Source organism: Grus americana, chromosome 4 (assembly GCF_028858705.1).
Source record: "Grus americana isolate bGruAme1 chromosome 4, bGruAme1.mat, whole genome shotgun sequence".
NCBI lineage: Eukaryota > Metazoa > Chordata > Aves > Gruiformes > Gruidae > Grus > Grus americana.
This window is the reverse complement of record NC_072855.1, coordinates 35,427,298-35,453,370: the sequence shown is the minus strand read 5'-3', so window position 1 is coordinate 35,453,370 and position 26,073 is coordinate 35,427,298. Positions and strand designations below refer to the sequence as shown.

Below are 26,073 nucleotides of genomic sequence, written 5' to 3'. Positions count from 1 at the left end.
CTTGTTTTTGACTAAAACACTAACACTATGGTTTTTCCCAAAGTGCCAATAACTTGCTATCCTTATTACAATGACCTCTCTTTTTTCAATCCTCTTTGCAATTAGCAGAGGATGCTATTTCACCCTAACTACTCAGATCCTTAACCATCCAGGTTTGTTGTTGTGTGGTGGTGTTTGGTGGTTTGTTTTTTTTTTTTTTATTAGTGAGACTACAGCAACCAGTTGATGTTATTAGGCTAGCTTTTATCTTTTATAGGAAAAGATTACTAAAAAAACCCAGTACTTCCTACTTTTTTACAGGTATGTGGTCCAAAGCAGTGGTTCAGTGATGCCACACTGGGTCACCCAGCAAACAAAGGACAAACCAGACATTTGATTGTATAGTCCAGTATTTGGCTATAGGGCTGTAAGAAGAGATGCAGGAGGCGGGTTTAAGCCAGTTTAGCACTGGAAGGGCACGTTTATGTCTGTGATAAAAGCACTGACTAAATTAAGCCTTGTCCAAATTGGAAGCACTCTCAGCGCCGACACTGTTTATACCGACAAAGGAGTTTATCTGCTGGAGTTTTAACAGTAGTCCCCGGCCTGAAAATGTTACTTTTGTCTATGGGAAGGTTAAGCTATGTATTCGTGTTTATTTAGAGGTGTCAGTGGTCTTGCATTTTCCAGCCTAGCTATTGTAAAAATAAAACTGAGCATGAATCAAACTTGAAGAAATAGGTTATTCCTGGCCAAATGCAGGTTACTGTTGTGCTGCATTCTTCAGTGGTGGAAGTACAGTATGCACAGTGTTTGGGAGGAGGCAGCCCAGCAATGCAGTCAGAGTGGCTTGGGGAAGTGGGACCAAAGAGCTACTCTGGCACTAGAAGCAACTGTGTTACCAGCCTGGAGGAGAGTTGGGGGGGGGGGGGGGGGGGGGAGGCAGCTGCTTGCTGAGTTTGCTTCTTGTTGCAGGTTTTGTTTTTGTTTGAACAGCTGTTCCTTGCTAGACAGAGACATTAGTATGGGTTAATTCAGTTTGGCAGGCAAAGTCCCTAGTGTAAGATTCCTCCTCCTCCCCCCCCCCCCCCCCCCCAAAAGATTCCTTAAATCTTGCTTCTATCTGTCACTTTACAGAGGAGTTCTTGTTTTGCTTTTCTTGAAGGTTTAGGGTGTTGGAACTTCTGCCAGGTATAAAGGATTTACCATTGTGTGTTTTACCCTTGTGCTTCTGGAGTGAAGGGTGGCTCTGGCAAGACAGAAATTATCTCAAATTAGCACAGTCAATGGAGAAAGTCCGTAACATTGCTTTTGCATTCAAGTGTTTTAGGGATGATACTGAAGTGGACCAACTGAGAGCTGGGTGGGCAATGCCAGTTGCCCACATATACAACCAGTGTAGGCTTGGGGGGGGGGGAACCCCATCTCTGTACAAGGCAACACTATTTGCATATAAGCTTGAGGAGTTAAGCACTTTGCAACAAGTAATGTTACCTGTATTTTGAGAAATGATGGAGGAAACAGTTGTGTACTCCAAGCAAAATTTATTAGAAGTCTATTCAAGACAAAAACCACAGAGACCTTTTGCTTGTAGGAATTCAAAGCCAGTTACCTGAAAGCCAGGTATGAAAAACCTGTAATCTTCTAAAATCAGTTACAGAGTAGAAACAGTACTTTTTAAATATCACAGGCAACAGATATTTAAGTCTTCAATCATAAATGGCATCAAAGATAGGTATTAATCTCACAGCAAAGCTACATGCAGATCTAGTTTAAAATTGAAAGCCTTTGAATATAAAGCTTTTGCCATGAAATCTGCAATAATAAAGGTATGCTGCACAAAGATGTTTCTTTACCTTTGTCTTAATGACATTTCTCAGTAATAAAGACATATGTACATTTTGATTTGGCTGGTAAACCATATTTTAATTAATAAAATTTTGCATAAAATGCTATCTTACAGAATTGCACTATCCAGATGTGCTTATGGTAAATAGAGCAAGAAAAGAAAAATGCATTGAAATGTTCTGTATGTAAAGAGGGCAAAGATCAAATAAGGAACTTAATTTTTGTTTTAAAATCAACAATCAAATGGCTCTGTACAAAAAAGCGAACATATGTACAAAATGCTACAGAGACTACATACATTTTGATAATTTCAATCCTTTACCCATGAGAAATGCACTAGAAGCTTTTGCCATCTATAAGGTGCTGAAGAAACCAAATCTGGATTTTTATTTTTATAAAGCCATAGTCATTATCATCCTGTGCCTTAATTTCATTTGCTATTTATGCTTACCTTTGCTTATGGAAAATGTATGTTTTCAAATACTTGTTTCATTCAGGAACTGCCCCCCTCCCACCCCCCCCCCCCCAACATGTATCTGTTTTAATACTTGCGACTTTTTTTTTTCCTGTACTAAATTCCTAAAAAGAACGTGTAACTCGGGTTTTGTTAACATACACACATATATAGAGAGAGTGAAGTAAATCAGTGCATGATACTTGTGAATATTTTTCAGGTGGCTATGTTAGAGGAAAAAAAACCAACCCAACCAACAACCCTTTGCACTAACACTGTTTACTTCCTGCTTCTTAAAATTCCTGCGATACGTAAAAACACTAACCTCTCAAATTTCATGTTGCTTACTATTACAACATTTTGATTACAACCATTTAATGTCAGACAGCAGTAGCAGGTTATTATTGTCTATGCTTATATCATTATCTGTCTCTTCCTTAGATTCGCTTTCTTGAGGTTTTATGGCCTCTTGCACTTCTTACCTTTTAACAGAAAACATTACAGCTTTATTACAGAAAAAGGAAAAAAAAGGTTTAGCCAATACCATTGCACCCGTTCAGAACACTTGCAGTTCTTCCATTTTTTCCACTATGCTTGCTTGAGATTTTACAATCACTGTGCATGTTACAACATACAAGTGCAGGCAAAATATCTATATTATAATTTGTCATACATTGTAAACCAGTACAATAGGCAAACCTGTGATACGGCAAAGTGAAAGCAACAAAAGCTGCCAAGCTAGTAAGAATGTGGAAACTCAAACAATTTTTTAAAAAAGAGTAAACAGCAACTTCCCCCTGTATTACAGCATGCTGAAAAAATCCCATCAGACTTCATGACAGCACTGCAAATGTCCAAACCAAGAGCAGTTTCTCCCCACCCTCCCCATGGAAATTCATCTGTGTACCTGTCATCAGGTTTTTCCTACTGCATTTCAAACAAAAAGACTTTAAAGCTGGGAGCATTTAAATGTTGAAATGTTTCCTCTTGTTTCGGAAAAAGCTTAGTTATTCACACTGTGGTTGTTGCTGTAATACTGCTGGAACGGTTTGGCTGGTGAGATGGGATGAGGATGAACTAGATGGCCTCTATTCGAGACTGCAAGCAAGAAAACAGAAGGCCAGTGTAGCATGTTTTCTAGCAGCTTTATGCAGATGTGTTGCAGAGATGTAGCATAAATAAGTAGGAAAAAAAATTCACAGCCTCTTCACATAGTTTCCAGGGAAAGTACCAAAGAATTTGGTTCTTCTCGAGGTTCCTGAAATTAGAAGCAATAGATGAAAGATGGGAATAACAACAAGAAATCACTACGTAAGCATGGCCTTCATGTCTGCATGTTTAATATCACACAAACAGAAATAACTACAATTCTTATAACTTTTGAATTTCAATTGTAACTGCAGGAAGGAAAAAGCAAATTAAGAGGCATATTTGATTAAATTGTTAGGCTGGATTAAAAGCTGTACTAAAATTTTGATTCAGTACATAAAAATAATTTCAACATCATCAGGTCTATTTAAATAACTTGATTTTTTTTAAATGCTGAGGACTAGTTAGATGATTGTTAGCCACTGTGTGCATGAGGGTTTATGGAATGATTAAGCCACCTTATATAGGCCTAGTTATGACATCTCTGTTCAGTAATTCTTGATTCTCACAAGCAATCAATTCTGTAGATGTATTCATGTGAGTAAGTTTTACATTACCTGGTCTTTATGAAGAGAGCAATAATGCATAGTCCATTTTGTGTCACATGAGAATGACAACAGTGCTGTATAACAAACTGGAGGCACATGTCAATTTGTGTCCATCAATTCCAAAAGACACAAGTGAAAAATTGCCCACTAATTTCAGTGGATTTTGGTTGGGAATTCTCCTGATAAAGCCAGGTTCAGGGTTACTACACTGAATACAAAAAAATTAATTTGTTTAAAAGACACCAAGCAAAGAGGTCAAGGAAAAAAAAAAACCCAGAAAAGAAAAAGCAACTGAATTAAAACATACCCACAAACCATCCATCATCACATTTTTCCATCACATCAATGACATCTCCCTCTCTGAGCTCCAATTCATCTTCGTTCCTAGGAGTATAGTTATATAGAGCCTGAAACCTTAAATAGGACAAATGATGCATTTTAAAAAGAAGTAGGAGTTCTTTGCACCTTTGCTGAAGTAAAGGAGCTGTTTTAAACATTAACTAATAAGTAACACTTCTTGCAAATATAGGGGAAAAGGGTTTATTTTGCCTAATGGACTTCAGGGCTAGGAATATATTACAGTAAATAAAGAAAACTTTATCGGAAGGGTAACTCATCAGACACTAAAGACCAGTGACTCAAGGCAAGCTTGATGGCTCCTCAACCAGTTTATTTAATCAGCTGCTTTGAACCCAGAATTCCAGGTGCTTTTTTTTTTTAAGCATTATTTTACAGTTGAATTACCAAAACAGAGGACTTCTAGAGGGGAGTCTATAGATGTGCTAGCCCCTTAGCCCCCCACGATCTGCACCTAGAACTGTGGCTCTGCCTTTGAGCTCTGGAGAGGTGAACCTAGCGCAGAGCACACGGGGCACCTGGCCAAAGCAAGGTGCCTGGCAGAGGCTGCCTGTAGTCAGTGCAGGAGGGTGCCCAGGAGAGCAGCTCACATCACCCTCCGCTGTCACTGGAGACCCCCCCTCCCTGGGCTCCTAACTTGGCATGACAGGAGTTCTGCAGGTAAAAGAAGTGCCTACCTCTGTGGAGAAGGTGTGGAGGAATTGCTATTTGAAAACATGCAGCAATAACACCTTCCCTGGTTAAAACTACCCGTTTTTTTTATCATAGAATGGTTTGGGTTGGAAGGGACCTCAAAGACCATCTAGTTCCAACCTCTCCTGCTGCAGGCAGGGACACCCTCCACTAGACCACGTTGCCCAAAGCCCCATCCAACCTGGCCTTGAACACTTCCAGGGATGGGGCCTCCACAGCCTCTCTGGGCAACCTGTTCCAGTGCCTCACCACTCTCACAGTAAAGAATTTCTTCCTAATATCTAATCTAAATCGACCCTCCTTTAGCTTAAACCCATGACCCCTTGTCCTGTCACTACACTCCCTGATAAACAGTCCCTCCCCATCTTTTCTGTAGGCCCCTTTTAGGTATTGGAAGGCTGCAACTAGGTCTCCCTAATTATTTTATATATATATAAAAACCAGAAATATCTCTGAGTGTGAGGGAGAGGCTTGAATCAAATCAGGCGACATAAGGATGGAAACTCAAACAGTATTCAGACACTGACTTGTACCTCCACCCCCGCCAGGGGCTGCAGATTGAAGGATCTGAGGTGGATAAATAGAAAGAGGTATGAGATTACTAAATTTATTATCCTTCATTCCTTGTCAGCTTTTAATTGAGTTTCCTGGAATTGAAACAATGGTAATAAACTCTTAATAGGGGGAACTGCAGGTGCTCGGGCTGACAGCCCACGGGAAGATTGCCGCAAAAGCCCATGAGTCCTGCAGTCAGAATCTTTTTTTTTTTTCTAACCATCTGTGCCCCAGCTATGACTGACTGTGTGTAAAGGAGCAGGGTACAACTGCAGAAATTGTACAAATGAAATAGTTTTAATTTCAAAATGTTGAAGCAAAACATAATCATGTCCATTTTTCCCTCTTAACAACAGTTCACTGACTTTAAAACCTTAATGCCATTACACTTTCCCCAATAAAAACAAAGTAACTCCCCCTTTGATGTGTTGGTACTAAATATTTCCATTAGCTCTGTATGATTCAGGCCAAGTTTCCATGGCTTAAATGAGATGTTTATTTCAGTGAAAAATTCCTGCTCCTGAAAGTCCCATTTGAAAATCTTATATACAGACTGGTGCTATGCTTAGGCTAATGATGGTCTCTTTGAATAAACCACACATTTTTCATATTGCTGGTTTAGAGGGAAAAAAAAAAAAAACCCCACACTGTTCCAAGAAAAAAATGATTTCAACTTAATTTCTCGTGACTGGCAGTTATCTCCCCAAATCTGAAAAGTCTAATTTTGTATTTTAATTGTACTAACAAAATGGAATGGGACTGGTTATTTAAGCAATTACCTCTGGTAATTTGTGTAGCAGGAGTAAGAACAATCTGTGCAAAAAAAATTAAATGGCAATAACATTTTCTGTCATGCTTATTGCTATTCCAGGAAAGCAGAGCTATGATGATATTCCAAAACTGATTAAATGCTGCTTCCAAAGGTACAGGAGTTGCAGATGTCATGTGTCATGAACAGGATTCAAGCCAATTACTTACTCAAATACACTAACAAGAACTTTCCAATTAGCACTCTTTGTACTTTAGAAATCTAATTTTAGTCATTTCGAGATAATCCTTTTTAATAACTCCTCTGTACTCATTTCATTCTGTCTTTGCTAATCTAGGAATTTCTTAAATATGAAAACTCTACCACCATTTACAACACTAACAGAATACACATTGAAGACAAAGAATGGTTGGTTGGCAATTTAAATATATTTGTATTTTTAATTTTAGGAATAAATTACTTTAGCCATGAACTACTTAAACTATATTGAACAAAATTAATTAGATAATTGCTTACAAAACAGAGTTAGGTGCTTCAGTGTGCTCAACAAAACCAACAGGAGATTGAGAAAAATGGGTTTAGTGAGATTGAAACCAAAATGTCCAGTTTTCATTATATATTATCTGTGGTAGAGTTATTTGGTAACTTTTTGTCTCTCTCTTATCTCTTGCCCTTTCTTCAAGTGACTAACAGGCAAAATATTTTTAGATGCTAAGACTTGGTTACACTTTGGAGTATGCCCTATTAGATGAATTCTCCTAAGCGCTCTGATACTTGAGGGAGAATGGCGACTGGTTTCAATGATCCCTGAAGCAGGACCAGAGTGCAAGACGGGGGGGTGGGGGGTGGAATCGATCTTGCATGGAAGTTGCATTTTAATAGTCAGCACTGAAATGGTCTTATATGCCTTACATATTTTATCCCAAGTGCTTGCAGCGTTTGTGAAAATAAGACTTGAGATTTAGGTTCTTCTTTAGTTTTCAGAAAGGTTCTCTTGTATCTGATTTTTAAATTGCACATGTAAATTACACCAAAAAGTGTGAGCCTTTGTTCCTGTGATCAACGCTGTCATTTATTTTTTTTTCTCTCTATTCACATCCAGAACTGTTTCTGAATAATTTGTGTCAAGTCAGTAAAGCAGATGAGTTGAATCAATGTTAAATCTTGAACTGGCATTCTGCTGAGATGTAAAAATGGAGAGGGGAAAAAAAAAGTCAAACTATTTTTACAAAATTATTATCCCTTTTAAGTATAAATGATGGAGAACTGTAAGTTGGCACGTCTGCCTGACTTCAATGTAAATTAAACAACTAAGGCTTTGCCCTCTGGGACATTCTTGGCTATCTTCCTACATCCTGTGGTTATCTGTAAATTTCTGAAATCTCTTCATAATTGTACTTGGCAGGTTAACAAATCATTTGACGATGTGCTGGCTATTACTTAAATGTTAGGGTTTGGTTTAGTAGACAAGAAGTATACTTACGGTTCCCCCCCACTGTGTATGTTTTCATGAGCAAGCACAGGGCGCTGTGGCTGAAATGAAATGATATGAAATGTAATAAAGATTTATAGTCTAAGGCCCAAATAGTTGGACAGGGGCACGATATGTAGCTGCTTGAGTTCATGTTTTACCTTGCGTAAAACAACACCGTGTCGTCCCCCCCCCCCCCCCGCAACTCATAATACATTTTTAAGAGACATGGTAAGCAACAGAATCTTGGCAGGTTTAAAGATCTAATTTTTGGAGGACATAATAAAAACTAAACCAAAACTGTTAACTTTATCAACAGTCCATTCTATTTATAGTAGAGTAGAAAGTTGGAATAGAACCCTGTTGCCTCTTTGCTGTGAAACAGAAACAGCATTAGAAAAATCAGATGCAACTGATGAACATTATACATTCCTTGGGTGAAGTATATTTTTAGACAAGCAGAAATAAAATCTCCTATAAGCAATGGCAGAATTCAGAATATTCATAGACAAACACCATACCAATTTACATTACACACACACAGAGTACTAACTTGGCAGGCATAACATGCCATGCTTTAATTAATTCTGTTTCATCTCAAGTGGGAGCACAAAGCCATGCAGGCTGTTGGGAGGCAAAGAGCAGAAAGAATTTTTGAAAGAATGCATGTAATTGTGTGAAAATAACAATTAACACTTCTACTTCAGAGAAAAAAGTAGTTTGTATTTCCAGTGCAAAACTTTATGAAAGGAACTACTTTCCTTCTTAACAGAGCAATACTCATTACTAATATCCAAAAAATCTGGACGCAATGGAAATGAAAAATATTAACCTCCTACAGAAACCATATTCTGCTTAGAAAGACATTGACTTGTACCGATTAGAATCTGGCTGGGGCCAGGAACAGCACAGGAACAGCTGCTTGGGAGAGCTCTTGATGTGAGCAGTGATCATATTCGCTGTTGACTGAGGATGCCCTATGGTTGTGCTGTAGAGACCGACAGTCTGATAGAAGTCTGGGAACCATATTTGTTTTGGGAGTGTGGGTATCAGACACGGCTCACAGCACTTTCTTTCCTGAATTGAGTAAACTGCAACCTGATCTTGAAGCCATGGGATTTGTCTTATTGCTCCATGGTTTTCTCTGTACCAGGTTTCACTATTTCAGTTCATCTTGCCTCGGTTTACTCTTGAGGATGACACAATCTTTCATGAGGAAGGCCGTGGTAAACATCACACAGCCTGATGATATTAATTGAATGTTAAATCACGTTATGTTTTTCTTTTTTTTTTCTTCCGCCCCTCCCAGTATCTCCAGATGAAATTGAAGTTGTTAAATTTCTTTTCATCGTGTTTGTTTGTGTACATGCAGAAAATATTGTGAACATTCTTTATCTTTACAGTGTAGAGTGTAATTTTAAAAACCTGCCTAAAGATGCAGGCAGGTAGATTACAGAACTTTAGTCATATGAATGACAGCTAGGTGGGAAAGAGGTTTTCGAAGTCCAAAAACATGTTTATACTCTTTGACTCCCTTCGCTCCCTCATTTAACTTTCCTCTGCCAGTGTACAAGACAGACGGATAATTTTTACTAAGAATCCAACAATAAAGATTGCAAATTAGACATTTCAGTTCTCAGTAAGCCCTCTTCAACAGCTGGCTTGTCAAGCAAGAAGAGAATATTCCACTGGGCAGATTGCTTGGTGTTTGGATTGGAATCTGACCTTATTCTCTGTTAACCTTTCATCAGGTCCGTAACTGAGCTGAATGCCAAAGGTAGTCAGAGATGCACGAGAATTCAACCTAAGTTAAGGATTTTGCTTGCAAACAATAAAAGTCAATGTCCTAAACAATACTAAAAATGATTTAATGCTTTGAGCCAGGAAAAAATTAGGTCAGTATTATCTTCTTTTTCTGCATATGCTTCAATGTTTTAAAACATTTTATTGCTAACTAACTACTGTAGAAACAGATGATAGAAAATCAAGGTGAGTGAAGATTTTCAACTCTGTTATTGCTACAGAGAAAACTTGGATGGAATTAGAATCTGGGAAAACTAAGGTGAAGTAGTAATTGTGCTATGTCTGAACATGGGGACCTTGGTGCTTGCTCTCTATCTGAAGGTGTTCCTCAGTAGTACCCCAGCTGACATCAAGAAGCTTTCTCCCCATCTTCTTTCCCTAAGCTCTCATTCCCACATAGAGTGGCATTGGTTGGAATGGACTGTTGCAAGGTCTGGCTAATTGTGCTCAAGAGAGATCACGAAATGCATCACCCTATCGGTAGCTCTTGGTGCTCAGGATTTCTAGTTTTCAACTACAACTCAGTGCACTACACTATCCTGTTTGATGTGAAAAATTGTAGGACCTGATCCCCAAAACATTAAAAAGTGTGCAGTCAAGTCAATGGTCCCTGTTGTACACCTAATTATCATGCATGATTGATATGCGCTTGCATATAGTTTTATATAGTCCTGAGCATGCAAATTAAGTGTACAATGTGTGCTCTTGTAGTTTTGGGATTAAAGTCATAAATGCACTAAACATTAACCAATACAGTCCTCTCATATATTGATAACATGCCACTCATTTGGAGTAACATGCAAAATTGAAACAAGGCTTAATCCATGGATCTTATTCCCAGTTGGATTTTTCTTTGGCATGGCATTGGTCTGCTGCTACAAGAATCCTGGCCTTCCTATGATTGAACTGTCTGTCTTCGGTGATGAAGAAACCACCGTCCCATATCTGATAGTAACCAGAGATGTGCCAAAAACCCAAGACTTTGAAAGTTGCGCACACCTGCATATCTTCAATTAAAGTTCAAATTTTAAAAAGGGACCCACCAGAAAGATGATAACCTAAAATCAGCAGCAACAGCATGGAAAATAGTTCATCTTGTTATCAGTTTTAAGAGCCAAATGTTAAGAATCTGATGCAGAGAATAATTTAGTGCTAAACCGAAAGTAAAATATAACCCATAAATTCCTACTCTCATATAGTTTAGGGTTTTTTTTAAAACACCCCCCCAATTTAGATCACCTTTTTGAGCCATACACATGCAAACTCTAAACAATCAGCCTTTCTGGCTAGGTAAAATTGTTACAGTTATGTTACTGTTGTATTACAGATATGAAGGGAAAGGCTATAGAGCATGACAGGAATAACAGGGCTTGGATAAATTGGCAAGTTGACAGTATTGAGTGAACATAAGATAGTAGCAACAAAACATTTTGAAAAGGACATGGATTCAAACCCAAGAACTCTGCCTGTATACAAAAGCCTGCATACATGCAATGAAGTATATGTTTTTGACTCTTAGAAGCTGTAATTTTAATAAACTAGCAATGCTTTGAAACAAGAGGAGTAATTTAGAAGAAAACAGGCTAAATCTAAAGAACTTTGGTCTCTTATATCTTGTAGCACTGGAAATACTATGCAGTACTGCAGAGATACAATACACTAATGGATTTATACAACAAGTTTTGGCACACACACAGACCTGTTGGCTTTACTCAGCCATAGCACAGAAACACAACAGGAAGAAAACACGGCATACTGATAGTACTGAGACACTCGGGCAAAAGCAAAATACTGAAAGACTAGACACTGAGCTCCTTTTCTATGGAAATGCTATTACTGCACACTGGGCATCCAGTACCATACCCTGTGTGAATAGCTGTGACCTCTGACCGGTGAGCTGCAGGATCTCTTAGTCATCACTGGGCTACGAGGAGGTTTACCCATAACAAATATCTCTCTCTTTAAATTAGCCTAGAAAAACCACAAAAACTGTGTCAAGTGAGAGCTTAAGAATGAAGCAGCTTGGGGTTTTTGTTGCTTCGTTCAGACATGCAAACTGGACATGCTTTTCTGGATAACAAAAAGCAAGTGTATTACAGGTGCAAACAATGGTACTGTAAGTATCTGGTACTTTCATTGTTGCCACTGTATCTTTTTTCCAAGGTTCTGATGCCCTGGCACATGCCCTTACACATTACAGTTAAAAGATTAATCACGCACAGTGTATGCAGTTGGAGTAAGAACAGTTACTGCATGTGTAGCCACTGAAGTAGCTCAGTTAACAGAAAAGCTCAACAGCACAGAGCAGAAATACTATCTTAGAAATACTAATGACAAATGTTGTAATTCCTTGCTGTTAAATAGAACATGGACTTTAAATCTGCATTTAGAAAGCAAGTAAATACTTGATGGAAAGTACTTCAAGGAAAAATACTCATTTTGTTAACATCGCTATAAATCAGCTAAGTATTTGTTAGAATTCAGCTCTTAAGGGGGTGTGTGTGCAGCAAATGTGAATTCTTAGGAGCAGGGGTGAGTCGTGGGGGGGGGGGGGGGAAATGTGAGAGGAGCACTGACACTAGAAACCTTTTCTTTGCTATTTGTGACTGTTTGCCAGTAGAATGTGGCAAGACAGAACAACAGCCCCCTCTTAGGAGCTGAGAGGGTGCATCACACAAAAAAAGATACCAAGGGAGGCCAAGGGGGCAGGAACACATCAGCATTTCTCTGTGTGAAGTCTCTTCAGCAGTTTTTCCTTTGGAGGACACATCCCTCTCACCACCATGGAGCAAAGTGATGCTTCCCACCCATGCTCCTTGTACTCTACTGCCCAAATCCCTGGTCATGCTTTAGATTTGAGCCACATCCTAAATATCTATATACACACGTATCCGTATGTATTTTTACATCAACAAAAATTAGCAAAGTATCAGTGTACAGTTTCAATAATTCTTTGAAGAACCTCCCTTCACTTGTGATATTTGAGTCCTGGAAATGTCTCATGTTCTTTCAGCTGTAGCAGTTGAGAGGAGACTTTAAGCATGGACAATAGGCACAAAGAGAAGAGGATGGAACTGTCTGTCCTTCTCAAGTACAGCCTGTAGACTAAGTAGCAAGAAATGATGACAGCCAAAACCGGGCTACGCTTATTTTAATGCAACTCTCTATTCCTGGCAATGTAGTCAGTGTTGACTGCTGAAAAAAGTTTGCCTACCTTTGGTAGGAAACAAATCTTCATCTCATTTTTGGAAATATTCTGCAAATAAATCTGTTGTTGGTAGGAGTGTATCTAATAATTTTGATAATTTTTCAAATAGGTAAGTCTACAGTGATTAAGTTTCTAAAGGAATAATCTAGATTTGAAATGGTTTGAAAACCATAATTAAGAGGTAGAACTCTGTAACAGCCCCCAGACCTCTGGTTCTTCTCAGTACTCAGACCCTTGGCTGTCAGATGGCATCACCTCCCTTGGTTACTTGGTGTCTTGCTTCCTGCCATGCCTGGTGAAGAGCAGCACACTGTCTAGGAGGTTCCCAGGAGTGGATCTTTTAACTCTCAAAACAGATATTCCTTCTATTTCTTTTCAGCTGGGATTAACATGCCTTGCTCAAACAAGGGCAAGGAATAGCAGGTCACCTAAAAAGAATTTCAGTGTAGATGAGGAATTTGCTGAATTTTGTCAGTTAGGCTAAGCAAAAAGTACTCATCAAAAGCACTGCACAACTGAAAAATTATTCAAAGTTGCAGAAACAAATGCAATACTGTGTTTTAACCCTTCTTTGAGGTGAAACATACCCAAGCCTGTGACAGGTTCATGCCCTAGAAAGAATCCTTATGTCTCTTCACTACTTCAGAAAAAACCCAAACAGATCTGGTGGGCTTTAAGACTTCTTTAGGTCCATCATGTCAGGGTTTTCCATGAATACGCCTTTTAAGACATGGTAGATTTAAAAAAATTTTTTTTTTTTTTTTGCCATAGATGATCACTTTTTCTAGGACAGTTTCTCAAACTTTTTACGTTACTTTTTCTCCTTTTCATGACCAAATGGACTCTCTGGAAGTCAGCACTGGAAGCTGACTTGGGGTTTAAACTGCACTGGGAATTGACTTTGCCTTAGAGCAACTTTCCAGATTTCATTTTTCTGCCACAGAGCTGCAATGCTGATACAAAGTGCTGTCTTGACGAGGGGATGATCTTTGTCCAGTCCTTGACTAACAGAATTGGTATTTAGAACATGATCCTCTGCAGTGGTGCTTTATTGTGAAATTTATGACTCTTCTCCCAGGGTTTGGATTGAAATTTGTATTTTGTATTTGAATTTTGCATGGCAAGGTTTTGGTAGCAGGGGCTAGAAGCTTCCCCCATGTCCGACAGAGCCAATGCCAGCTGGCTCCAAAATGGACCTGCTGCTGGCCAAGGCCAAGCCCAAGCCCACCAGTGATGGTGGTAGCACCTCTGGGATAACAGCGTTAAGAAGGTGGGGAAAAAAACAACAAGAGCAATTATAGCCGGAGACAGGAGTGAGAATATATGACAGGAACAACTCTGCAGCCACTAAGGTCAGTGAGGAAGGAGGGGCAGGAGGTGCTCCAGGCACTAGAGCAGAGATTCCACCTGCAGCCCATGGAGGACCCCATGCCAGAGCAGGTGGAGGCACCTGACGGAGGCTGTGACCCTGTGGGAAGCCCATGCTGGGGGAAGCCCACGCTGGAGCAAGCTCCTGGCAGGACCTGTGGCCCCATGGAGAGAGGAGCCCAGGCTGGAGCAGGTTTGCTGGCAGGACTTGTGACCCCGTGGGGGACCCACACTGGAGCAGCTGGTGAGGAGCTGCAGCCCCTGGGAAGGACTCATGTTGGAGAAGTTGGTGGAGGACTGTCTCCTGTGGAAGGGACCCCATGCTGGAGCAGGGGCAGAGTGTGAGGAGTCCTCCCCCTGAGGAGGAAGGAGCAGCAGAGACAACATGTGATGAACTGACCACAACCCCCATTCCCTGTCCCCCTGTGCTGCTGGGCGGGGAGGAGGTAGAGAAAAATCAGGAGTGAAGTTGAGCCTGGGAAGAAGGGAGGGGTGGGGGGAGGTGTTTTAAGATTTGGCTTTATTTCTCATTACCCTACTCTGATTTGATTGGTAATAAATTAATTTTCCCAAGTTAAGCCTGTTTTGCCTGTGACAATAATTGGTGTGTGATCTCTCCCTGTCCTTATCTCAACCCAGGAGTCTTTCGTTATATTTTCTCTCCCCTGTGCAGCTGAGGAGGGGGGTGACAGAGTGGCCTCCAGCCAGGGTCAACCCACTACAAAACTGAAAACAATTTTTAACTACAAATGTTACTTGGTTTCAGTGTACTTGGATATGATTCAGTTTCTTTCCATTAAGTAAATGTCCTGGTAATGACTTGAAATTGAGTTGAAGGCTTTCTACTTTCCTGTCACTATTATCTCCTTAAGCTATTTTATCGTATCATAATGGTTATAGTTTTACCTTGTGTTTCATTTGAAGAAGGCCTAGCTTAATACTCCATGCGCTATGTTATTTAATATTAGTAAAGGAAACAATACATCTGAAAAGATCAAACTCAGTGTTAGCCTTGCAGTTAAACATACATAAAGATTTGCAACAATCCATACTCAAGAGGTGCAGTTACCTTTAACTTTGGTGAGTCTCTCTCCTGCTGATGTAAGGGTTTAGAAAGGAGAGGAGGTGAGAGAGAAGCAGTAGATGGGGATGTTGTAGGAACAGAGGGAGAAGTTGTTGCCTTGGCCGAGTGAAATGGAAGATTAGAAGAAAGATGGAAAGGCGGATCAGTGTCTCCTGATAGTCCCACAGAAAGTAGAGCTGGCTTAAATGTTTAAGAAAAAATGAGACGTAATTGTGCTATAAAACTAGCTGTGAAGGATATAATGCGCCCAATAAGGAGTCACGTAACTAACCTGAACAGTCAGAAACGTGATGCTAATTTTGTTATCAGTCAGTCTACTATTCTGGAAGAAAATTCTTCCCTTAGAAATGAAAACAAGTTTCTATTTGTGGCAGTGGATTTCACCTCTATTCTTATGGTTTTCTCCTGTGTTTTTCTGGTCAAGTAAGGGTAGAGGCAGCCTGCAAAATCCTTCTAATTAACTAGTTTCACATTTGGCCTAAAACATATTGTCCTAAGTATCTGATTTACATGTTTGCATGTGCCAGCCAAAGCAACTGCCTGAACAGAAATAAATGCTGGACAGAAAAAAAATCTGTTGTAAAACTTTGCCTAGAAACCACACAAACTGTGTAGCACTATCGTGGCATTTAATGGCTACGGCACATTTGGAAGAGTTCAATGTTTTACTGTCCCAAAGAGGAACTGGGGGGAGCATTTGTTGAACTGCCAAACACAATCTGATCTGTTATTACTAGTCACATTCACCAGCTGATATATTTATAGTAGACTCAGTTACGAGAATGTGACACATGTGAAGTACAAACCGCTGAGTCTCTGCAGGAGGCACGTCCCTCCCTCTGAGGGCTGCTGATAGCATTTGCTTGCTGGGGCCTCTGGCCCAAAAGGGCGGCATGTAACAGGCCAGTGAGGAAAATGGTTCACTGGCTTTTCGCATCACAAGCTCGATGGCAGCTAACAAGGACAGAAGGGAAAGGACCAGCAGAATTCATACACCATAGAACTTACACTGGTGTCTACACCTGCGTCTGAGAAGGGACTATCCCCTGACACTGACAACTTTTATCTAATGCAATAGTATAAAACTGTGCCTGTGCACAATACAAACATGTAACCACAAGACAAGGCAGAGAATAATTAGACTAAGCTATCTGAACACAAAAGCCAGGTTTTTCAGAAATTAAAATACCTTATCGATATTTGGTGAAGTGCATCCTTCATAACATACCATGGAGTCTCCTCCACTTGCTATTGGGGATTCTAAATTGTCATGTCCCAGATCCTCCTCTATATAGAGTCCTATCAGTTCTTCTGTTGTGTCTTGTGCTTCTCCATAGAAATCTGATTCTTGAGACTTTGACTGGTCCCCTATATTAACTGACAGATCTGCAGTATGGATTTCCTCTTCATTTTCAGCAATTGCACATAGCACTCCAGAGATGGAGCCACCTTCACGTGGCAAAGGGATGGTAGTGCCAACCTGTTCACCTTCTCTCGTAGTATCTGACAAGTCTCTGGGTACTTCGGTAACTGAAGAGCCTTTATCTTTTCCTGGTTTGGTACTGCTGCTGGTATGCTTACATGCTATGTCATGAGATGAACTGGCTGAAGATGAGACAGAGGTAGATACAAGAAAGGGCAGAGGAAGAGCTGTAGGAGAGTTGAGAGAGATCTCTGTATTTGGAATAAGGTGATCAGCCGTAACTCGGTGAATGCTATTACTTGGGGAGATTGCTACAGATTGGGATGTTGTTAATGCCAAAGAATTGAGTTCTTCTAAGTCACAAAGAAAACTGTCTGGAGATGGTGAAGGAGGTAAGATGCGCACGCTTGAAGGTGAAAAACCAACAGTCCTTGAAAACCAGTCACTAGTGGCAGCCTGGAGAATCTTTTGATCAATGTGTGACCAAGAGGAGGAAAGGTGTCTGGAAAGTGGGGACAGTGCTTGGGAAGGCAACTTCAAAAAATAAGAAAAACATGGGAATTTAAATAATAAATAAGCATGACAGAGAAGTAGGGTATGGGTAGACTGGAAAAGAAAAGTGTCTGTGCCATCATCTGGATTACAGGGTATCATTTCAGTGAGCACGGGTGTCTGAAATCATTACTACATGAATCAGAACAGCAGGAAAGACATGTGAAAAATGAAGCTGTATCAGGTTCTGGCTTGGGGCTTAAATGTCAAACATTAAGACAGATCTGAATCATTACATTCATGAAGACAACCTGCACTTGATCTGCTGAAGTTATGTTACTTATGGCACTGTTAGCGAACCTGTCACAGGTCATTAAATCATACAATTAATATTAATGTAATTTTCCCCAAACCATTGCTGTTATTTTGAGAATAGTATTTTCAGAAGTACACTTCAGGTGCCATTAAGTATTTCTTTCTTTTAAACTAAAACAACTGAGGTGATTTCTAATTATCTTAATGTTACTACTTCTACTTAGTACTTCTGCGGACATGCTTAAGAAACATCTTTAATACATAGCATACTTTTATTAAGGCATGAGCAGCTACAGAATGCATTTTTCTTCAAAAGTAATCCTATTAGTTCAAAATGACATCAACATCTGTGAAAGGTACATTCAATTCTAATTGAATGTAGGCAGTCAACAATGCTCTTAAAATAGTAACAGCACAGTACACAGCAGTATATTTTGAGTACCGTTACATAACATTGATTGAAGTATCCTTCTCATAAAAGAAATGTCCTTTTGTAAGAATGAGAGACTGGTGAGTCATACGTACACAGCATCAGTAGATATCCATTGCTTCAGTAAATACTGAAAATGCATTTTTGTTACTATCAATCCTCAAAATTAAAATGGAATGAAAAATATTTTGATCTCATTGTTAGAATTATCCAGAGTAATTAGATGCATCTGGACTACTTTAGACTTTAAGTATTACTCTAGAATAAGAAAATAATTTCAAAATCCTAAATTAATGCCACAGAATAGGAAGGTTAATTTACTTACCTTCTGCTTGAGTTTTCTTGAGGCAAACAGCTTTATTTTATAGTTAGACAAACCTTTGTTATAGTCTATAGACTGATAACAATGCAGTCTGCTAAAACAGAGCTAGGCTGTTATAAGCAATACTCAGTCTCTTTCCCTCATCTTTCCTCTTGAACAAGGGCCTCTAACCTGTGGTTTTAAGGCCAATAATACTGCCGAGGAGACATGGCCATTTTTAGTTTCCTGTGGCTGCATTAGAGCTAAAGATATAGATGGTCTAGGCCAAGTTAAGGAGAGCAAAGCTTGCTCCCGACTTGTACAGCTTACTGATTTTTATTGCCATTAGGCCAGAGAAGTTTAGCGCAATTGCTCTAGCAACAAGGAGTGATACACACTAAAAAACCCCAAAGGAATAAGAAAAGTGGCATCTGTAATTGTGGTAAACTCCAGAACACATTCAGGACTGCTAAACTCCTTTTAGGTAGTCAGCAACAAGATGTCGTCTTACATGGTATTGCCATTCCTGAATACAGTTGTATTAAGAAACAATATGTCTGTTTAACAGTGTCACTAGAGGCTCTTTTTAAATTTTTTTTTTCTTACTTATGCTAGAACCAGATGACTGCAAAAGTTTCCTATGTTACAAAGAAGGCTTCTTCCACTCCCCCCCCCCCCCCCAACTAATTTAATAATAACCAACTTAACAATAGTGGCAGGACAGTTTTGTAATCTGAATGTAAATGCTCTGAACCATCACCTATGCTCAACGAGGGTTATAGGGGATACACAAACACCAGCTTTAGCTGCAGGATGCCTTAGAGAGAAGCCAGCTCCATAGAAAATGGGGAGAGAGGCACCTCAAAATATAGAGACACAGCTCCATAACACATAGTACCTAAGTTGCTTCAGGGACCTCTGGATTCCTGTAAAAATAAGGGGCTGTAGCTTATGAGGACCTCAGTCTGCAGCTACAGAATTTGATGCTGCTTCAATTCAACAATTGAAGAGAGAGGAGCTCGTTCTCTGCTGTAACACATCCTGGAAAACCAGACAAGACCTGTTCTAGCAACTATCCAAAACCAGCTAATACTATTTAGTTGTAAGTGGTATTTTCAGAGGCCACTGTTGTCTATAAATGACACCTTTTGTTAGCTGTCCCCAAAGCTGCAAGTAAATGTGGAACTTAACTTATCTCAAAGTTGAAGCACCTAAATGAGCACCAGTATGCAAGTATATTAAAGTAGAAAAGGGGGCAAAACCAACTGAAACAAATAAAGATTAATAGCAGGATAAGATGTTTGTAATTACACACAAAACCCACTGCCCATGCTGAAGAGATAAACAACAAAGATAAAGAGGAAGATTTAGAAAAGTTTCCATCTTGAGCATTCAAAATCATCAGTAATACATTAATGCTAACCACAGTTTGCCTGCAGAGACTTTCTAAGTGTCTATCACTACCAAAGAGGTTATGTTCCCTGGACAGGTGACTGAAATCTCACGAGTGAATGATAAATCAGAATACAGGAATATTTTTGCAACATCATGTAGTATGATTTGTAGTGGTTATACAGACTAGGAAGGAAAAGATTTCAGATCCTATGACAGATATTTGGCGTGAAAAATTACAACTACAAAGGTCTGAATCCAAGCTCGTTGACCATGTGATGACATTTCCCTCACTACTAAATGAAACAATACTGTCACTGTTGTCGTACCACTCCAAAGAACCTCTGTTCTACCAACAGCCTCCTTCTAGAGTGTGAATGGCCAAAGGAGGAAGGTTATCGTACAGAACCATTAGCTGTTCTCCTTCACTTTGAAAGGCACAGAACTGGTCTTGGCAAGCTGTGTCCCCATGCAAGCTGCCCTCTTTTGCCCTCTGCGTACTTATGGACCTGCAGGCTTTTAGGACAGCTGTGTTATGGGAATGTCTTCATGCTGCACTATGAAAAGTCTGCTAGACATATCCTTAATGCTCAAATTCTGCCTAAAATTCTCAAATAAATTTTGTTCTGTTGGCTTGATTTTTCTGCCCAAATTTTGCCTGGCCCTACTCTCAATAATGTAATAGCTAATAAAGAAAAGAGTAAAAAACCTGGCAGAATGTAAGACACGCTCAGCTATTAAAATACTTTAATAGCAAGTTAGTAACGCAATTCTAACTATGGGGGAAAGAAAAGGTAGTGTACTTGATGCATAAATTATGTATTATCTTAACAAAAAAATTCTGAAATTCAAAAAAGTCCTTTCTAAACCCACTCTAGAGGTGATAGCAAAGATTAAAAAAATCCTTACCTTAGTTGAACTTAAATGGTGTATTCTGTCACTAGAATAGCTTTGGGGTATCGGAGGATCAGGGTAGTCATCAACACTTTTTGAAGCGTTCTTTTTGATGACTTCTACATAGGAAACAGGGAAGATGCCTTGTCTGTTGGTTCCTGGTATTTTACCTTCATACCAGTTTTGATCAACTTGCTTAAGAAGAATTACTCTGTCACCCTGAAATGCATTATGAAAATGAGTTATCAGCAGATACATTGCAAGTTAATTATTTTAATAGCAGATATTATTTTAACACATAGTATTATTTTCCCTGCAGTGCTGTTTCCCATCAGTCTTGAGAATCGTCTCCATTTTCACATTTCTCCCCCCATTTATGATAACCATTATGTATACAACTACCATTCCAGCAAAATGGGGGGCTAGTCACGGACTGCAAATGCTATTCTTTTGTCAGAGGGGAATCTCATGTAATCTCCTACTCTTGATTGGGGGATTAACATTTACACTTTTCTTTGGAACACAACCTGTTTTAAGTGTTGGCCAAACTACTAGCTAACACCCTAACTGTAATATGCAATAGGGACTGCTATGCCCATTTTTCCTTAAAAAAGTGATAAAAGTTAAACAATGAAATCCATACAAGTGCTTTGTTAGCAGTAAAATTGGAATAAGTGGAGGTAGAAAGTTAAAAAATGAATTTATGGAAAAGATGAGCGAAAGAAGTGCCTTCTTTCCTGTGTAAAAAAGATGGGCAGTGGCTCCCTTACAGTTTTTAGACAGCTTAGCCACTGAAATGGAAAATACCAACTTTCTATTCAAACTTTTCTCTGTGGACAAACTTCATGAACTACCCCCTCCTTTGGTTTACATGATATGCTTTTTACAACAAATCCTTCCCTATTAGTTTTGCATTCTCTTGGGTTTCTGTAATTTTGTTTCTGTAGTTGATTTGTGGAGTACCCTAGAATTATCTTTAGTGGGATGGAACAAAAGAAAACCAGTGCAAGTTAACTTTTAAAAACAAACCAAAATTGGGGTTTCAAGATTATCACCACCATAATAAGCAGAAAAGGGAATTTTAAAAAAATAAATCATCAAACTACTCCCAGGTTTGAATGCAGAGTGCACTGAAGTACAGTATGTACCTATAGATTAATTCTGTGTAGCAGCAGACACTTTTGATAAAGATAGTTCTATACTGTACCTTTCTAAGTGATAACTCCACATTTGTGTCTGCACTGAAATTGTATTTGGCAATAGCTTCTCCAATCTCTCCAATCTGTGCAGGGGGAGGTGGCCTGGCCGGTTGTGCTTTTTCTGGGGGAGAAAGTTTCTAAGGAAAAAGAAAAAATACAGGTTGTCATCATCCCCATGCAGTTTTTGGACATATTACCCAAACTAATTCAAGGAATTAAAACAGAGAACAAACCTCAACATAAGAAATCGGGAATATTCCAACTCTTCCATGGTGCTCACCCTCATACCAGTTTTGATCAATTTTCCTGAGGATACAGACAGTATCTCCTTTCTTAAAGGACAGCTCTCTGTAACAAATTTATTCAGATCAGATGTTTAAGCTTTACATTTAACTTCTCTACCTACAGAGTTTCTGAGATCTTTGCAGTTTGGAACCGAAACAGAGTGTACCAACCGAACATTTGAAGAAAAAGTGTCACAGCTGCAGTGCATTTACCAGTTGATTATACCATATAAAATAAAATGAATCCCACTTATGATCCCAGGTACTCTCCGTATTTTATATAGGCCTGTTTTACACTGTGATTCCAAGGAAGTATTGCTAGCTATTACCAGAGCACTTGTCATACTTGCATGCAGACCCTATGCTGTCTTTTAGATCACCTATTTAGATGCTGCTTTTATGACAGGCACCTGAGGGGTATTTGGTGTTCTTTATGAAATCAGTAGGGAAAAGTATAGAATATATCAATGTCTCTATGGCCTATTACTACCTTTTTGCAGCAGCACAGCTTGGCATGCTTCTGCGCTCTCTATGCATTTTTCTTTCAAGACAGCTGTTCAGAAGCACAGAGAATGCAGGGTTATGATCTCAACATTTCTCTACTCAGGGCCTGTGATATGCTTAATGTTAGATACCAAAAAAAGAGAATTATCCAAATCAGTAAGAACATTTTCAGATCCTGGCCTGGGAGTTCTTTGCTGTGTCATCCATTTCGTTTTTCAAGAGCTAATCTGCTGTTCTGATAATTCAAGTTGTGAGTTTTCTACCAGACACAGCTAATGTAATTCAAGTGTCAATGTTTGGCCATATCTAAAGATCATTTGAATGCCCTGGATCATCAGAACAACAGCAGGAATGAAATACAGAGGCACCCTACTTTGACACTCTCATGTCCTAAAACAGTGTATCCTGATTCTGTTTTTCTTATGGACCACAGTGGTTTGTCTTGGTATGGGACAAGTCACATCCTGCAGAGAGCCTGTGTATGTTAAGACAGACAGGAAGATGCTGAAGCATTATACAGAATTTTGATAAGCACACTATCTATGACAGTATTTTAAGCACTGTACCTTGCATAACATAAACACAACTCACAACAAATGAAGAGTGTTCAGTGGGTGACCCTCAGGACCCATGCTCTAAAAGATGCACACCCATTTACATGTTCAAATAAATACAATGGAGAATATAATAATTAAAGATATTTTTATTACAAAATAACTTCTCACAGTTTGCTAATGCAGAGACTACTGGGATGGCAAGCAGGGTCCTCTGCTTCCATGGCATTTGCTGTTGAAACAGGCTAAAATACCAGTTAATTGCCACAAGCGCTAGAGTGAGTTTTCTTGAATTATGAATTCTTAAATGAACAAAAGTCTAGTACTTACTTAGGAGTCTGAGCTTTAAAGTCATATACAGCTCTAGCTGGCAGTTTCTGAAAAGCAGGCAAAGTGATTAATACATTCAGGTAGTATTACTATATGGTAAACATGTTTCAGCTTTTAAACAGGTGACCAAGATCCAAAAAGAAAAGAACATGTGCCTTATAGTAGTTCTTGCAGTAACAGGCAATTAAATACACAGCTTCCTTTTTTTAAGGCAGCTAGGTGTTTGGGACTTAGTGTTTTAAAAATAGAAATAGCAGCTAAATTTTAATACAGACTGCTTTGCAATTTTATGTTTCAGAGAACTACAAAAGTAAAAAAAGTTAACTAAATGCCTACGTGACTTGTAGGCAACTAGATCTCTAGGTACAACGGCAATTCACATGCTTAATATTCTCTTATACTTTAGATGTCTGTCTTGTTAAACTTGTTATCTTTAGGCTAATTTCAACTGCAAATACTGCATGGCATCTTATATATAAAAAGGAAAAGTCACTCTGACAGCTGGAAAAGGTTGGGAATATTTTACATTTCTATAATCACATTCATTGTTTTAAGAAAGTCTGAGAAACACAGCACTGGAAGTGATGTGAATCATCTGTGCAGCTCTCTTGCTATCACAGGCAATCACATCATATCATTCCTTTCGTGTATTTATCATGTTCGGTCACCAAGTATCTGTAAGCTAAATATTGTTTCAAAAATAAAACTGTAAACTATCCCTACCTCTCCTCACCTGTGTGGCTGACACCAATACTTTCACTGTTTTCAAAGCTGTGCTGAAAACACAAACTGTAATCTGATCCAAGAGCCTCCCTCATCTAGTGTCTGCCTCTGACGGATAACCAGCGTGAGATACTTCAGAGGAAGGTGCAAGAAGTGATGAGCAGTATTACGTGAGGATATTTGGTAAAGTGATTTACTCTTTCTCTGCAAGTCCTTGCGCAGATCAGCTTGCTGCATTTAAAAAAGTCTCTCTCTATGATATATTAGTGATTAGAATGACCTGATGACGCTATTTCTGAGAGATGTTATTTGTAATGATGTAAGGGTGCACACCTTTTTATAAGAGGAATAAAAAGAGACACTTGTAAGTTTTGCATGTTACCATTCTTCCAGGCCAGATGTTCTTGACTGGGTTCTCTCCATTCTTACCATCTAAAGACTAGCAAATTTAGCATACCTACAGCATTGTCTTTGCTTGAATGGCTGGTAGTGTATTTTATGTATTTTCAAACTGAAAGACGACTTTTGATTTCACAGAATTCTTTAACAGGAACACACAATATGGCTCCTGGAACTTTTTTAACCTTCATTTTGTAATGAGCAGTCTTTTTGAAACCAGACTCTTAACTGAATTGCAGCAATATAACCATGTCAGTGGGGTGTAAGTGGATTTGAATTCAGATCCTGTAACCAGTTCTAACATGTACCACCATTTAACAAGGTAGATGGTCTAGAGCAAAAACTTAAATATTAGCAAATTAAAATACAGTATTCTCTTATGCTGCCATTATTTTGTGCAATATTTTATAAAAATCAATGGAAAATATTAATAACCCATGGTCTGTAGGTGTTGGTTAATATAAATGTACTTTATGATTGAATAAAACCCCTGAAGCTTGTTTGAAGAACATTTACAGTTCTAAATCTAGAAATATTCTTAAGATACTGAATGATATACTCCATTATTTTGTGTATTCTTTTCAGTGAAACTTGTGTTACTTTAAAGGTTGTACACCTGCTTCCATTTCCTCTTCCAGAGCATTAATATAAGCAATCTGTATATAATTACAATCACCAACCACTACAGAAATTAGAGGTTGCTTTTGGGATAAGCGGTTTTGTCTAACACACTAACAGCAGTGTTTTTGCTTTTTCTAAACAAAAATAATGGTGAAATACAGCTTTTTTGAAACTACTGAGGCAGTTTCTTTGTGTAATGCTCCATTTCTCAACAGAGCCTTTCCCCAGTCACATCTGCTAGTCTTCTCTGTCCCAAACAAACACCCACTCTGGTCAACTTTCACAGAGCCTATCAATGACTAGTAAACTTATGTCCATATCTATTTAAACATAAACAGAAGCAGCAGTTTATCTTACAAAGCTTGATATTGATACTTTCTTGAAGTAGCAATTTCCTTAATGAAAAAGGAAGACGCTGTCCCATCTGATGATACGATAAGTAACTGTTCCTTTGGTCTGTATCATTAGAGTGTCTTAAAACCAACACAAATCTTGACTTGGATCTATTACCATTTCCATATGGATATTGCTGCATTATTTAGGCTTGTTTCATTACCTCCTTGTCTGTAGCTCCTCTTCTCTCCCTTGTAGCACATTGTCCCACATCAGTGAAAGCAGAAGAATAGGTTCCAGGAGACTCCTGGTCTACTGAAAACAGAAATTATGTGAAACTATGGTAAATTAAACAAAACCATTCAAATCTATGATGCTGCTTGGTTTCATTTAGGGGGGCGAAGAGATATTGAAATCTATTATTTTACCTTTAATAGAAAGAAAAGCACGTGATATGATGGCTAACGTGCACCTTTAAAGAAAACAAAGACACTAACTCTCAAGCAAAGGCTGTCCTCTGATCCACAGCAGAAGAATATACGATAGAGGATCAAGAGAGCAAAATTATGCCTCAGTGTACCAAGGGATGCAGC

At 38.9% G+C, this 26,073-nt stretch overlaps 1 protein-coding gene across 13 annotated transcripts in view; it reads right to left on the bottom strand.

The window, feature by feature from the left end:
• Positions 1 to 1,506: 1,506 nt before the first annotated feature.
• The window catches only part of SORBS2 (sorbin and SH3 domain containing 2), a 169,244-nt gene continuing 144,677 nt past the window's right edge, over positions 1,507 to 26,073 (bottom strand). For 7 of the 13 annotated variants that reach the window (XM_054824386.1, XM_054824388.1, XM_054824390.1 and 4 more), the window contains 8 exons: positions 25,704 to 25,792; positions 23,405 to 23,451; positions 21,966 to 22,080; positions 21,741 to 21,869; positions 20,549 to 20,752; positions 7,836 to 7,885; positions 4,286 to 4,392; positions 1,507 to 3,539 (listed from right to left, as the gene is read on the bottom strand). In XM_054824386.1, the coding sequence (XP_054680361.1) occupies positions 3,478 to 3,539; positions 4,286 to 4,392; positions 7,836 to 7,885; positions 20,549 to 20,752; positions 21,741 to 21,869; positions 21,966 to 22,080; positions 23,405 to 23,451; positions 25,704 to 25,792 (803 nt within the window). In that variant the 3' untranslated portion in view covers positions 1,507 to 3,477. Of the gene's footprint in view, positions 3,540 to 4,285; positions 4,393 to 7,835; positions 7,886 to 11,489; positions 11,598 to 15,271; positions 15,383 to 16,475; positions 17,244 to 20,548; positions 20,753 to 21,740; positions 21,870 to 21,965; positions 22,081 to 23,404; positions 23,452 to 25,703; positions 25,796 to 26,073 lie in introns of all 13 variants that reach the window. The other 6 variants (XM_054824383.1, XM_054824385.1, XM_054824384.1 and 3 more) reach the window with 5 other exon arrangements.